The sequence below is a fragment of the Eretmochelys imbricata genome, chromosome 14 (assembly GCF_965152235.1).
Source record: "Eretmochelys imbricata isolate rEreImb1 chromosome 14, rEreImb1.hap1, whole genome shotgun sequence".
In the NCBI taxonomy this organism is placed as follows: Eukaryota; Metazoa; Chordata; order Testudines; family Cheloniidae; genus Eretmochelys; species Eretmochelys imbricata.
The window spans coordinates 14576226-14589102 of NC_135585.1; the positions used below are offsets into that span (position 1 = coordinate 14576226).

Consider the following 12877-nt stretch of genomic DNA (forward strand, 5'->3'; position numbering starts at 1 on the left):
AGTACAATGGGGTTCTTGTCCATGATTCCTAGGCATGATGGTAATACAAGTGAGAGGCGCCTATTGCTGAAACTGATCCCTGTGCAGATCAACTCAACGCCTATGATCCACTTCAGTGTTGGGACTCTCCATAGGGTTGACTCTCACTAATTCCAGGTGAGAAGGAGAAGGCACCTTACCTTATAACACAGAGTGGCCAAGTTAGAAGGAGATTCTTCTCTCACTGCTCGGATTTCTGCAGCTGGCACAAGAGCAAAGACATCCTGCACTGAAGTTGCAGTGTCTGCCCAGAACTGGTCCCAGAAGGCATCATCCGTTGCCTCCACAGGCTGTGAAGAGACAAACCCAGAGTTATAGATGTGGATAGCAAGGACACAGAGGAAGAGATCGCTCTATGGAGGCCAAACACAAGCCATTCTAACTTGGTCAGCAATGGGGCCAACCTAGGCCTGGTCGGTGCTCAGGAGCTGGAAGGAGAGACTATGCACCAGTATCAATCTATCAGTACTGTATAGTGGCATCTCTTGGTACCAAAACCTCAGCTGTTATTAGACACAGCTGTAGTTGGATCCAGAACTACTAAACTGTATATACATTATACCTGTGTTTATGTTGGAGAGGCCCAATGGGCACAGGCAGACTCTTTACATGGCATATTTGTATCATCTGCATGAATGTAGGACTCTGAGTCTTTTAAGGGGCCAGTGCTAACAACAACCAAAAGAGACTGTACACAAACATGAGTCCATTTACAGAACGGCGTTTCTGCAACCCACGATGCACATGGCAAGTTCCGTGACTTTCACAGCATGCGGGCTGAGCTGCCTCTTTGCACTTTGCCAGTTCCTGGGCATATAGAGGAAGCTCTGAGTAATTGTCTGTATTGCAGTAATGCCTCTGGGGCGGGATCAGGGCCCTTTGGGCTAGAGACACAGGGTAAAACGAGAGCCCACACCCCAAAGAGCTTACAATCTATGTCACGCCAAGGTGCAACAAGTGGATGAGACACTGGGGCTGAGAGGGGAAGGATAAGGCAACCGTAAAGCGGGCAAAACTACTGTACAAAACAATCGAGTTATCACAGTCTGATGGCTCCCTGCCCCACAAGAACATGCCTGCTCCACATCTGGAAACACACTTCTCCTTATCCAGTCTTCAGGCTCTATGAGGGGGAGACATGCCTCTCTTCCCAGCACTGCTGTCTCCCTTTCAGAGGATGGGAGCACATATTTTTCTCCAAGTCCTTTTACAGAGGTTAGAACAGGAGTTCTCATCCTTGGAAACGAGAGCAGTTTGTCAGGTTTCCCCTTAATGTCCATCTATACTCAGAAAAGTTACTCTGTGCAACTGATAGTGTTGGATTCCAATCTTATTCCCTCCCACTCACTTACAGACCAAGTGTCCTCAATTTGTAAGTCAGAACAATGATTCTTCAAGCCGCATTCTCTCTGCCACTTGCATCATTACCACTAATAGAGATGCTAAAATTTTCAGGTCAGATTAAGTGATGATAATCAAAGCAGATTAGACTCCACTTCTCTCTGTTGTAGATGTATTGGATCTACAGGGCTAACGGGGATAATTGTCAACAGTGAAACAACTGCTGTATTTTTCAATAGTGAGCAGGTGTGAACCGGAGAGACACGGGGCCCAGATGTGCAACCCTTCCCATTGCAATCAGTGGAAGGACTTGTCTGCATAGGAATTTACCAAGCTGTGGAAGGGTTGGGCCTGCAAGGAGCAGACACTATATGTAGAGCAAGAAGGCTGCCATGGTTACACAGGACTCTTCTGAGCATCAGAAGCAAGTGAGCACAGAGCTCTGAAGAGCTCAGAAAGGGCTCAACATTTCATTCACCTCAAACCCAAACATCGCTCAACACTCAGAAAACCTGCCACTCACTGCAGAGAAGCCTCGCCACAAATGCAGGCATCCTTAACTAACCCACAGCCTAGGAGTGATCACCCAATTCAACAATGCTTCCAAGGTCTAAATGCAGGTGCGATATTCACCTACTTGCGTATTTATACTGCACAGTGTGAAAGAGGTTGGTCAAGGTTTACTTGGTTAAAAATAGTCTTTAAAAAAATATCCACCTCTCCACACCCCAACAGAAACATTCAAATAAATGAACCAAAAATATGTCAGTTGTACCTGTTGCTTGACATGGCACCATCACTGTTGTTTTGAGGCTCTGTGTATGGCTCCCACCCAGACCTGCTCCCCACTCAGGGTTAGTTTTGATAGAACTGTGACGATCATGACCAATGAACACAAAGGCCCTGGATCCTACAACTGGAACCACATGGACCCGTGGACTCCTGTGGAAACACACCAAAGTCTATGGGGCTCCAGGTGGATCCAATTGCATGATTAGAACCTAGATTTTTCTCTGACACAGAGTCCTCATTGCTGAAACTCCAGCTGGGGAAGCATGTTTATATTTGGTGCAAAGCAGCAGTTTTCAAACTGCTCCATGGACCACTGCAGAGCACTTGCTGTGGTCTGTAGAGAGGTGGCTGGTCCATGGTACTCGCTCTTGTTCTCGCTCCCAGCTTCTAGCTCACATTAGAGAAGCTGAAATTACACTGACCACTTTGCTAATGTTATTCTTCCACGTAAGCGGCTGCCATTGTAGCCGCAAAGATGTTATGTGATGACAACTGGGATTGGAGATGGTCCATGGGACTGGAGATGGGAACAGTGACATCATGAGACACCGTCCCTTTCAAGACATGATCCACACTATGAAAAAGAAATGGGATCATCTCATTTAAAAGTGCCCAAAAGCCAGCTATAAGAGGCATGTGAGTGGCTGCAGCCAATGGACACAAGAACTCAGCACCAGGATTAGAGGCCTGGAAGTCAGGACTCCTGGGGTCTATGTCCTGCTCTAAGTATACTTAATCCTGCCTCAGTGTGAAGGGATGCACTAGACGACCTCTTGAGGCCCCTTCCACTCCTACATTTCTAAGATTCTATGCCTGGCTTTGCTACCAACTTACTGTGTGACTTGAAGCAACACACTTAACCAATGGGCTTCAGTTTCCCCATCTGTCAAATTAAGATAATATAAGTTTTTCTGCCCCTCGCTGGACAAGTGAGTATTAAGAATGGCCCTACTGGGTCAGACCAAAGGTCCATCTAGCCCAGTATCCTGTCTTCCGACAGTGGCCAGTGCCAGGTGTCCCAGAGGGAATGAACAGAACAGGTAATCATCAAGTGATCCATCCCCTGTCGCTCATTCCCAACTTCTGGCAAACAGAAGCTAGGGATACCATTCCTGCCCATCCTGGCTAATAGCCATTGATGGGCCTATCCTCCATGAATTTATCTAGTTCTTTTTTGAACCTTGTTATGGTCTTGGCCTTCACAACATCCTCTGGCAAGGAGTTTCACAGGTTGACTGTGCGTTGTGTGAAGAAATACTTCCTTTTATTTGTTTTAAACCTGCTGCCTATTAATTTCATTTGGTGACCCCTAGTTCTTGTGTTATGAGAAGTAGTAAACAACACTTCCTTCTCTACTTTCTCTATACCAGTCATGATTTTATAGACCTCAATCATACCTCCCCTTAGCCGTCTCTTTTCTAAGCTGAAAAGTCCCAGTCTTATTAATCTCTCCTCATATGGAAGCCATTCTATCCCTAATCATTTCTGTTGCCCTTGTCTGAATCTTTTCCAATTCCAATATATCTTTTTTGAGATGGGGTGACCACATCTGCACACAGTATTCAAGATGTGGGCATACCAAGGATTTATATAGAGGCAACATGATATTTTCTGTCCTATTATCTATCCCTTAGACTGCTGCTGCACATTGAGTGGATGTTTTCAGAGAACTATCCATGACTCCAAGATCTCTTTCTTGAGTGGTAACAGCTAATTTAGACCCCATCATTTTATATGTATAGTTGGGATTATGCTTTCCAATGTGTATTACTTTGCATTTACCAACATTGAATTTCATCTGCCACTTTGTTGCCCAGTCACCCAATTTTGAGAGATCCTTTTGTAGCTCTTCGCAGTCTGCCTGAGTCTTAACTATCTTGAGTAATTTTGTATCATCTGCAAATTTTGCCACCTCACTGTTTACCCCATTTTCCAGATCATTTATGAATATGTTGAATAGGATTCATCCCAGAACAGACCCCTTGGGGACACCACTATTTACCTCTCTCCATTCTGAAAACTGACCATTTATACCTACCCTTTGTTTCCTATCTTTTAACTAGTTACCAATCCGTGAGAGCACCTTCCCTCTTATCCCCGTGGCAGCTTTCTTTGCATAAGAGCCTTTGGTGAGGGATGTTGTCAATGGCTTTCTGAAAATCTAAGTACACTATATATCCACTGGATCCCCTCGGTCCACATGCTTGTTGACCCCCTCAAAGAATTCTGGTTGATTGGTGAGGCATGATTTCCCTTTACTAAAGCCATGTTGACTCTTCCTCAACAAATTATGTTTATCTACTTGTCTGACAACATTGTTCTTTATTAAAGTTTCAAACAGTTTGCCTGGTACTGAAGTCAGGTTTACAGGCCTGTAATTGCCAGGATCACCTCTGGAGCCCTTTTTAAAAATTGGTGTCACATTAGCTATCCTCCAGTCCTCTGGTACAGAAGCTGATTTAAATGATAGGTTATAGACTACAGTTAGTAGTTCTGCAATTTCACATTTGAGTTCCTTCAGAACTCTTGGGTGAATACGATCTGGTCCTGGTGACTTATTGCTGTTTAATTTATCAATTTGTTTCAAACCTCCTCTAATGACACCTCAATCTGGGACAGTTCCTCAGATCTGTCACCTAAAAAGAATGGCTCAGGTTTGGGAATCTCCTTTACGTTCTCAGCTGCGAAGACTGCCGTTGTGAGGTTGTAAAGCATTGGGAGCTCCTTGAACAGGAGATGCTATGCAAGTGTACAGTATTACTGGATCACCAGAAGACAAGGGGAATATCCAATATTAAAACACACTAACAAGTGCTCAGTCAGCCAGAATGCCAGGTTCACTAAACATTCCTGACCCTTAGGTTAGGAATAGAGGGTGCCTGGTGCCTCATGCAATTGACGTAATAAAAACTCAAAGACAAACAACAGCTCTTACCTAAACATGCTTGTTACTGTGCAGTGAGTGGTTCCATTGTGTTGGAACGCAGGGGGGAGAGATTAACGTGAGTTTAATTTAAAACATTTTCCCAACATCTGCTACAATTCTTTTGTTAATTTGTCCGCCTTTGCAACAAGCTTCTAAATGCATGCAAGGATCCCCAATTAGAAGCTGCCTTCTTCACAGCTCTGACACTGAGACAGAGGGAAGCACTCAGATTCACACTCTTCTAGCTGGGTATGAGGAGACAGCATCTTTTGAACTAGCAGCCCTAACCTCAGAGGCACTTAAGAGCTCTGTACAGGTGATGTGTCATTAAAACCCAAAGGCCAGAAAGCAAGAGGAGCAGCCGGGCAGGCCAAAACTGGTAGAGCAGGTTCATTTAATTGTGGTTTTGTTCCTTAACACTCTGATGCCAAGAACCTTCCTATTATCACTGCCCTTGTCTTGCTCCTGCCAGCCATGAAATGAATCCCCCAGGCTCTCTCCACCTAGGAAAAAAGGTGCTTAGACACAGGTGACTGCTCTAGTACAGAAACCCTTTTCATTTTACCAGATGGGCAGCCCAGCAAGTCCCCATCAGACCCCCTTCCAAGGGATTTTTCCAAAGAATCCAGCATGCTGCCTCCCATAGGAGATCGCTGTAAATGCTCGTGAGTTTAGGGCCAGATCTGCAAAAGAACTCAGCTCATTAGGTGCTGCGCTGTTTTGAAAGTTTGCCCACAAGTGTCTCAGTGGGAACTGCTGGGTACAGAGCATTTTTGCAAATCTGAGCCTTACTTACATGTTTAAAAGGGAGCTGAGCACTTGAAATTCTGGCTCTGAACTCTTGAATATATCTCTAGCTCTAATTGTGTAACACACATAATATCTCATACTTCTATAGCACCTTCCTTGCGGAAGGATCCCATACCTTTTCCAAACTATATAATCACTTCATCTAGCACTGAAATGCAGCCATCTCTGGGGTGACACACAGCTGCTGTTTTACAGTGCACAACAATATTGCAGATCAGTTTAAGATAGGAAATGAAAAATAACATATTCAACCGAAACTACAAGGGAAACTTAGGGAGGCGGAATAGCAGCTAGAATTTTGATCAGAGCACTAATGTTAACGTGATGGCTGCCCAATGGGTTACATTAACACACCATTTCCTGGTTCCTTCGTGATCACAAGAAGTCAGTTTTACATCGCCTCAAAACAGGTGGCACCAGCGCCATACCACTTACGAGTACAATCCTGGGACATTGGTTCAATACTGACTCAGGAGAAAGACTTCGCTTTACTGAGTCATTAACACCACTTCCTGAAGCCCCTGGCTTTTTCTTAGGAGCCTCCCTCCAAATACTGCTCCATATATGTATGCTCATCCCCTTGACAGAGCACTATTGGATCTTTACAGAGACTTTGGTTTGCTCACACAGAGTCTCAGGGGGGATTAAACAGCAATTGGCCCAAACTGTGATTGAGTTCACCAGGTGTTCTGCTATCTGGTTTCTAAAGTGGGGAGGTGAGGAGAATCAGAAAGCTACTTCACTCATCCATCATGAGCATCTTAAATCTGAAACCCTGATTATAAACATTTAGGCACAGAATGTAGTAACAAATACCATTGCAGCTAGGCTCACAACGGCCTGTGTGTGCACTTGGGGCCTTCGTAAAAGGATGTTTGGGCAATCCTGCTTCACAAGGCTCAGCATACCCATTGGCACTGCTATTAACTTCAGCAGCCTTAACTCTTCAGAATGAGCACACGGCTCAAAACAATTAAGCCATTCTTGGTCCCGAACCGTAACACAGCATGGTAGCGTGCACCAAACAACAGAGAAGCCAGACTTGGCTACAATACATTGCAAATGTATTGCTCTTGGGAGAGGAAGAGCAGCAGGCAATGATCAGTGGGGTCACATTGAGCAAAAACCTAGTATTACAGGACTAACAGCCAGGTCTATCCTCTGAGACCACAGCCTTAGGTCATCTGGACAGAAAAGGCCTGAAGTCAATACACAGGCTGCCTGGTTGCAATTCTCTAAAAGGAGACAGCCACAGAACAAATATGCAGCTGTCTGAGCTGAGCTTTCCAGGGTAAAGTGCTAAAGAGAGGGTTGTTGGAGCCTGAAGCGGTTGTTGAGAGTACAGTGGGCAGAGTTAAGGCTGATGTGGTACATGGGGGTGGGGTGGAGAGGACTCCTATCTCCAACCCAGATACAGAGGGTGAACGTGGTTACGAAGGGTGTGGTGAGAGGGAAAGGGGAGATGAACGCACAGGGTTAGAGCATCAATTATACCAGGCACCTTAATTGAAAGTTTCCTGTATGTTTTCTGTCTTATTTCTCAGTCTTAGTTTTGCATTAAAAGTTTGGGTTTGGTTTTTTTTATTGTGGGAATTCAAAGAGGAAGCAGCTTGGATGTCAGTGATCTTGCCAGTTATCAAACACAGAATCACAGCCCTGAAAAGGATCCTTGTGCAAACAGGACACGTCACAGGAAACAGAAGAATAGAGCTGCACGAATAATGGCCTATAAACAGGAAAAGGCCCTGCGGTCCTGCCCCACTCATTTGTTATTGTCATCATTGTGTTGATCTGGCTAATATACTAATTTGCTGTCACTCAGAAACTGTCATATATGACCTCAGTCACAGTCAACATTTACCATCTTATCCCAAATGCCAGTGCTCAGCACTGCTGGGGAGTTATTCCTTTAAATAAAATGTTTGTCCCCAAGAGTCCATTCATCTTAGCTCAGGACTGGCCTTACAATTTGCAAGAAGTAAGGCAGAAATTTAGGGCTTGCTAACTAAAGGTGTGAATTTAACATGGCTTCGTTAAGATGCTTTTTGTGTGGACACTCATTCAGAATTAAAGTGGCCTTAATCTGGTTTAGTTTAATTGACAAATTTAATTCTGAACGTGTGCGTCCACATAGGGGTTTAATGCAGTTTAACTAATACACAGTAAATTCAATTCAGATTATTTTTCCTGGGTATCCCTGTGTAGACAAGCCCTACAGAGGATGCTCTGAAAGCTCAATCACCTACTTGCCTGACCTCTGTATCCACCTGTTGTCTCTTGTCCACTGTCTCCCCTCTCACCACTGCAACTATCCAGTCTATTTACATTATAAACTTTTTTGGGATAGGGACCATGGTTTTGTTCTGTGTTTGTCCAGCACCTAGCACAGTGGGGTTCTCTCCCATGACTGGGGCTCCTTAGTGCAACAGCAATACAAATAATAAAATAAATCATAATAATTGACCACCACCTCCAAGTACAGAGGTGGGTTGAAGGGAATTAGTCCATGAGCAGTCTCCCCCATCAATCCCACTATCAAAAAGGCCATGACATGATGGGGATACAGGGGACACCAAAAATCCAGGGCCCCAAGGAGTAACTTGCCTTGTTTATGATCAGGCTAGACATCGCCCTCTCCTCTCGTACCCACAAAGACACTGAAGATAAGACAGTCTATGCAATCCCATAGAGATGAAATGAAGGAGAACTGCAATGTGAAGACTATTAAAGTCACCCTGGAGCACCTAACTGAGCTCCATGAAAAAGGATTCACGAGACCCCATCCACCCCTGCGGTAGCCTGGACAGCCTGATGGTTACTTTGTGACAACTAATATGCATTTACAGGTGTGTCCCTGCTTTTGACCCAGGGCGCCCACACAAGGTTAAAGCAGGTCTATGGATGGACCTAGTGCTAATGCTCCCAAGTTAGAGAGCCCACTTTGATTTTACCTGCCCAGGCCAGAGGCTGCACACTCATTTGTGGGGGGCAGGTGTGGGGGAAGAGCATCTTGAGCTTCACAACAGCGCCCTCTGCAGTCAACAATGGAACAGCATGGAGAGATTCCGTAGCAAGCTCTTTGCCAGTTCTCCACTGCTAGAAGAATAGTGGCTATAACACAGGCTTTTGAGGAGGAGGAAAGGGGTGTCATGGAACTTTGGCAGGGGCATAGAGAAACACCAGCGGTATAAAAATATAGTCCTAAAAGCACAGGTGCACCTGACAGATGAAAGGCTAACCCATGCATTCAAGGTTTTCTTTTGATGAAGCCAAGACTGAGTTGCTTGAAAATTTTCAGAACCAGGTTAATAGATTACTAAACTGATGTCTCTTTAGACACCGGGCATTATTTTATCAGGCTCAGATTAACACCTTATCAAGATAAGGCAGCTGCACACCAGTGTGAGAAAGACCCAAATGTTTTTTTTCCATTTGCTCCCTCTCATCTCTTTAAAAACAGTTACGTGGCTGGCACTAAAACATGACAAGAAAATATCAGAAGATCGTGAATTTTATATTATAGACTGGTCACTTCCTGAAACTCTAAAGACTATTTTATCATTAATATATTTAGGGAGAGGGAAAGTTAATTTGTCTAATGATTAAAGCACTCCTCGGTTTGATTCCCAGCTCTGCAACTGACTTCTTGTGATACCCTGGCAGGTTGCAACCTCTCTGTGCTTCACAGTAGCCATCTATAAAATACCATCTAAGTAACATGAGTGTTGCGGGGAAGGGGGAGGATAGTTCATTCATGATGATAAAGCATCCCGAGATCCTCAGATGAAAGGCACAATTAGTATTATTAAATGGGCATTAACAACTTAAAAATCATATCTAGATAAATTCCAATTATCCAAACAGCTCAGGGGACAGATCTGATTATAATACAGGTATACGAGCATTATAAACACATATCTTTCCTTTGTGATTACCACCAATTTATATAATTAGAACTGAAAGCACTTTGAAAATTCAATGTACTATTCACACTTTATGCTATTTGTTGGCTTTTAGCATTTTTCTTGCCATTATAATTGATTAAGTCAATTTCATTTTTGCTTACAGTCAATTTCACTTTCAGGTTCTGGACCCCTCATTGTTTGGGTTGAAAGGAAATGTTTATTTGCTGATTTTTTAAAAACTGACTCCATGTGTGACTTCCTGCTTGCTCAGCTAAAGGTTTTAAGTTACCAGTGATTTAATGAAATGTAAACTTCCATTTGTCCTGCTGCCCAGTGTTAGAAGAGAAAGTAGAAAGAGTAGATATGCTGCTGAGAAAGCAATGCTTAGTTTGGGTAAATACCTGTGGGGAAACTATCCAAACCAACACAATATTTTGTTTTTAATTCCAGCAACTCAGCGGACTGGGAGGTTACATGGAGATTGTTACCTCTATAAGCTCAGAAGATTGCAAGGAAGCCCAGTGTTGCCTATTGCACATGCAAACACCAGTGCCCTTCTCAAATATCAGAGTAGCAGCCAAGTTAGTCTGTATCCGCAAAAAGAAAAGGAGTACTTGTGGCACCTTAGAGACTAACAAAGGTATGTAAATATGGGTGTTTCATTATCCCACCCTCTTTTACGCATGGCATAAGTTTCACCTACATTTCTACAGACTCCGCTAACAAATCCAGCCAAGAACATAGATTGTCTTTGTTATATTCAGTGTCACGGTGAACTTTATCTTGCTACATATGTCAACAAACCAGAGGAGCCACGCAGCCTTCTGGATCTGCAGTACAGGTGACTGCCCTGCTTAGAGCTTTATTTGTAAGCTCCAGACATGACAAGATTAGGTGATGGAGGGGCAAGTGTTGCATTCATTTTGCAATCTTGCCTTCTATAAACACGCTTTCAAGTGGTGGAAGGAGAATCCAGAATTGTAGGGATTAGGCATCTATGACTATATTAGCACTCCTCACTAAAATGAAGCTATTCTCTCTTTGTTATTCATTCCCCAAACCAAACCTTTGTCCCTAGACCCCTATGTTCATAAATGTTTCCCTTTACCTTGCACCCCTTTATTAATAAGTCTCTCACTTCCCCCACCCTTCCCTCATTTCTCTTCTCCTCCAGTCACCTTTCCTTCCACTACCACCTCCAATTAGTCTCAGACGATCCATCATGCCCCTGTCATCAGAGATCCTTCAGGGTGGCAGCCCTCCACTGTAGCTCAGAAATGCTTAGAGATGCTAGAGTCCAACGAGTAACATGTGCTGCCTCCATTAGACTCCCATTATCTGCTGTCCTAAGAAAAGAAGACTTCAGCTCAGTCCCAAACTAAGATCCACAGCTGCTACTTCACCAGGGCAGCCGCCTTCCCTATAATATACACTTCCGATTTTTGTTTCACTTCCTTCTCCCGATTAAACCTACAGAGATACAGCATCTACTGGAGCACAACAGATTTGATCCTCCTCTGATACAAGTGGCTCTTAGCTCTTCCCCATCAGTGTGTCAGGGTTAGAATGAAACTAACAACAATCATATTAGCTATGTCAGTTTCATTCAGCTACCTCCTGTCCAACAGAGAGGATTCTCCTGAAGGGGCTATATGAAAATGCATAGACATGAGAAAAAGTGGGGGAATCCTCTGTTGATTTAAACCTTGAGCAGCTGAATACCATAAGAGGACAGAACCTGCCTTATCAGATCAGAAAATTGGTCCACCAAGCTTAGTAACCTGCCTCTGGCAATAGCCAAAGGCAGACGCATCAGAGGATAATGAAGAAAAACATAATGCACCTATGTAATTGTGAGATGTTGAATAGGGTGAAAATCCTTACCGACCCCTATGGTGATGAGCTGGTGCCCTGAAGCATAAGATTTGATTAGTATCGATTTCCCTTATTTTAATAAATGCATCTAACATCTAAAGATATGAGTTCATATACAGATTTCATCACAGCTAAAACTGAGTCTTGACTGGATGTTAATCCATGTCACAAAGTCATCACACAATTTAGCACATAACTGCCAATCTCAATACAGAGAAGGCTCAGCAGTAGAATAGTATGGGCTACTGCTGGTCAGGATTGAAATGCATTGACAGAGCAAGATAGGGAAACTTGTACAGCCTGGTTCTAACTATAGTTACTAAGTCCTCAAAAAGAACAGGAGTACTTGTGGCACCTTAGAGACTAACAAATGTATTAGAGCATAAGCTTTCATGGGCTACAGCCCACTTCATCGGATGCATAGAATGGAACATACTGTAAGAAGATATACATACACATACAGATAAATTGGAAGTTGCCATACAAACTGTGAGAGGCTAATTAGTTAAGATGAGCTATTATTACCGTTAACTTGGGTTTGAATAGAGACTGGGAGTGGCTGGGTCATTACACATATTGAATCTATTTCCCTAAGTTAAGTATCCTCACACCTTCTTGACAACTGTCTAAATGGGCCATCTTGATTATCACTACAAAAGTTTTTTTTCTCCTGCTGATAATAGCTCACCTTAACTAATAAGCCTCTCACAGTTTGTATGGCAACTTCCAACTTATCTGTACGTATATATAATCTTCTTACTATATGTTCCATTCTATGCCTCCGATGAAGTGGGCTGTAGCCCACGAAAGCTTATGCTCTAATAAACGTGTTAGTCTCTAAGGTGCCACAAGTCCTCCTTTTCTTTTTGCAGATACAAACTAACACGACTGCTACTCTGAAACTAGGTCCTCACTTTCCTCAGAACTAGAATCCCCCAGCTGTTACAAGGCAGCAGATACAAAGCAGAAGGGCTGTAGATTAGCACCAATACATTAAAACCACAGGTCCCAAATTCCAATCCTAATCTTCAGAAAATGGAGATAATCTAACTACATAGCATGGCAAGGAGCAGTGTAGTGGTGAATGTGCCTTTCTCCCACAGAGAATTTCCCCTTACTCAGGTTTTCATGCTTGCCCAGGTACAAGTTAAAGATCCCATGGCACGACAACTCTCCACCTCTGTCCATA

The 12877-nt window shown here is 43.5% G+C and overlaps 1 protein-coding gene across 2 annotated transcripts in view; it reads right to left on the bottom strand.

The window, feature by feature from the left end:
* HID1 (HID1 domain containing) overlaps positions 1-12877 on the bottom strand; it is a 47237-nt gene that overhangs the window by 33321 nt on the left and 1039 nt on the right. For both annotated transcript variants that reach the window (XM_077834007.1, XM_077834006.1), the window contains exon 2: positions 180-329. In XM_077834007.1, the coding sequence (XP_077690133.1) occupies positions 180-329 (150 nt within the window). The remainder of the gene's footprint in view (positions 1-179; positions 330-12877) is intronic.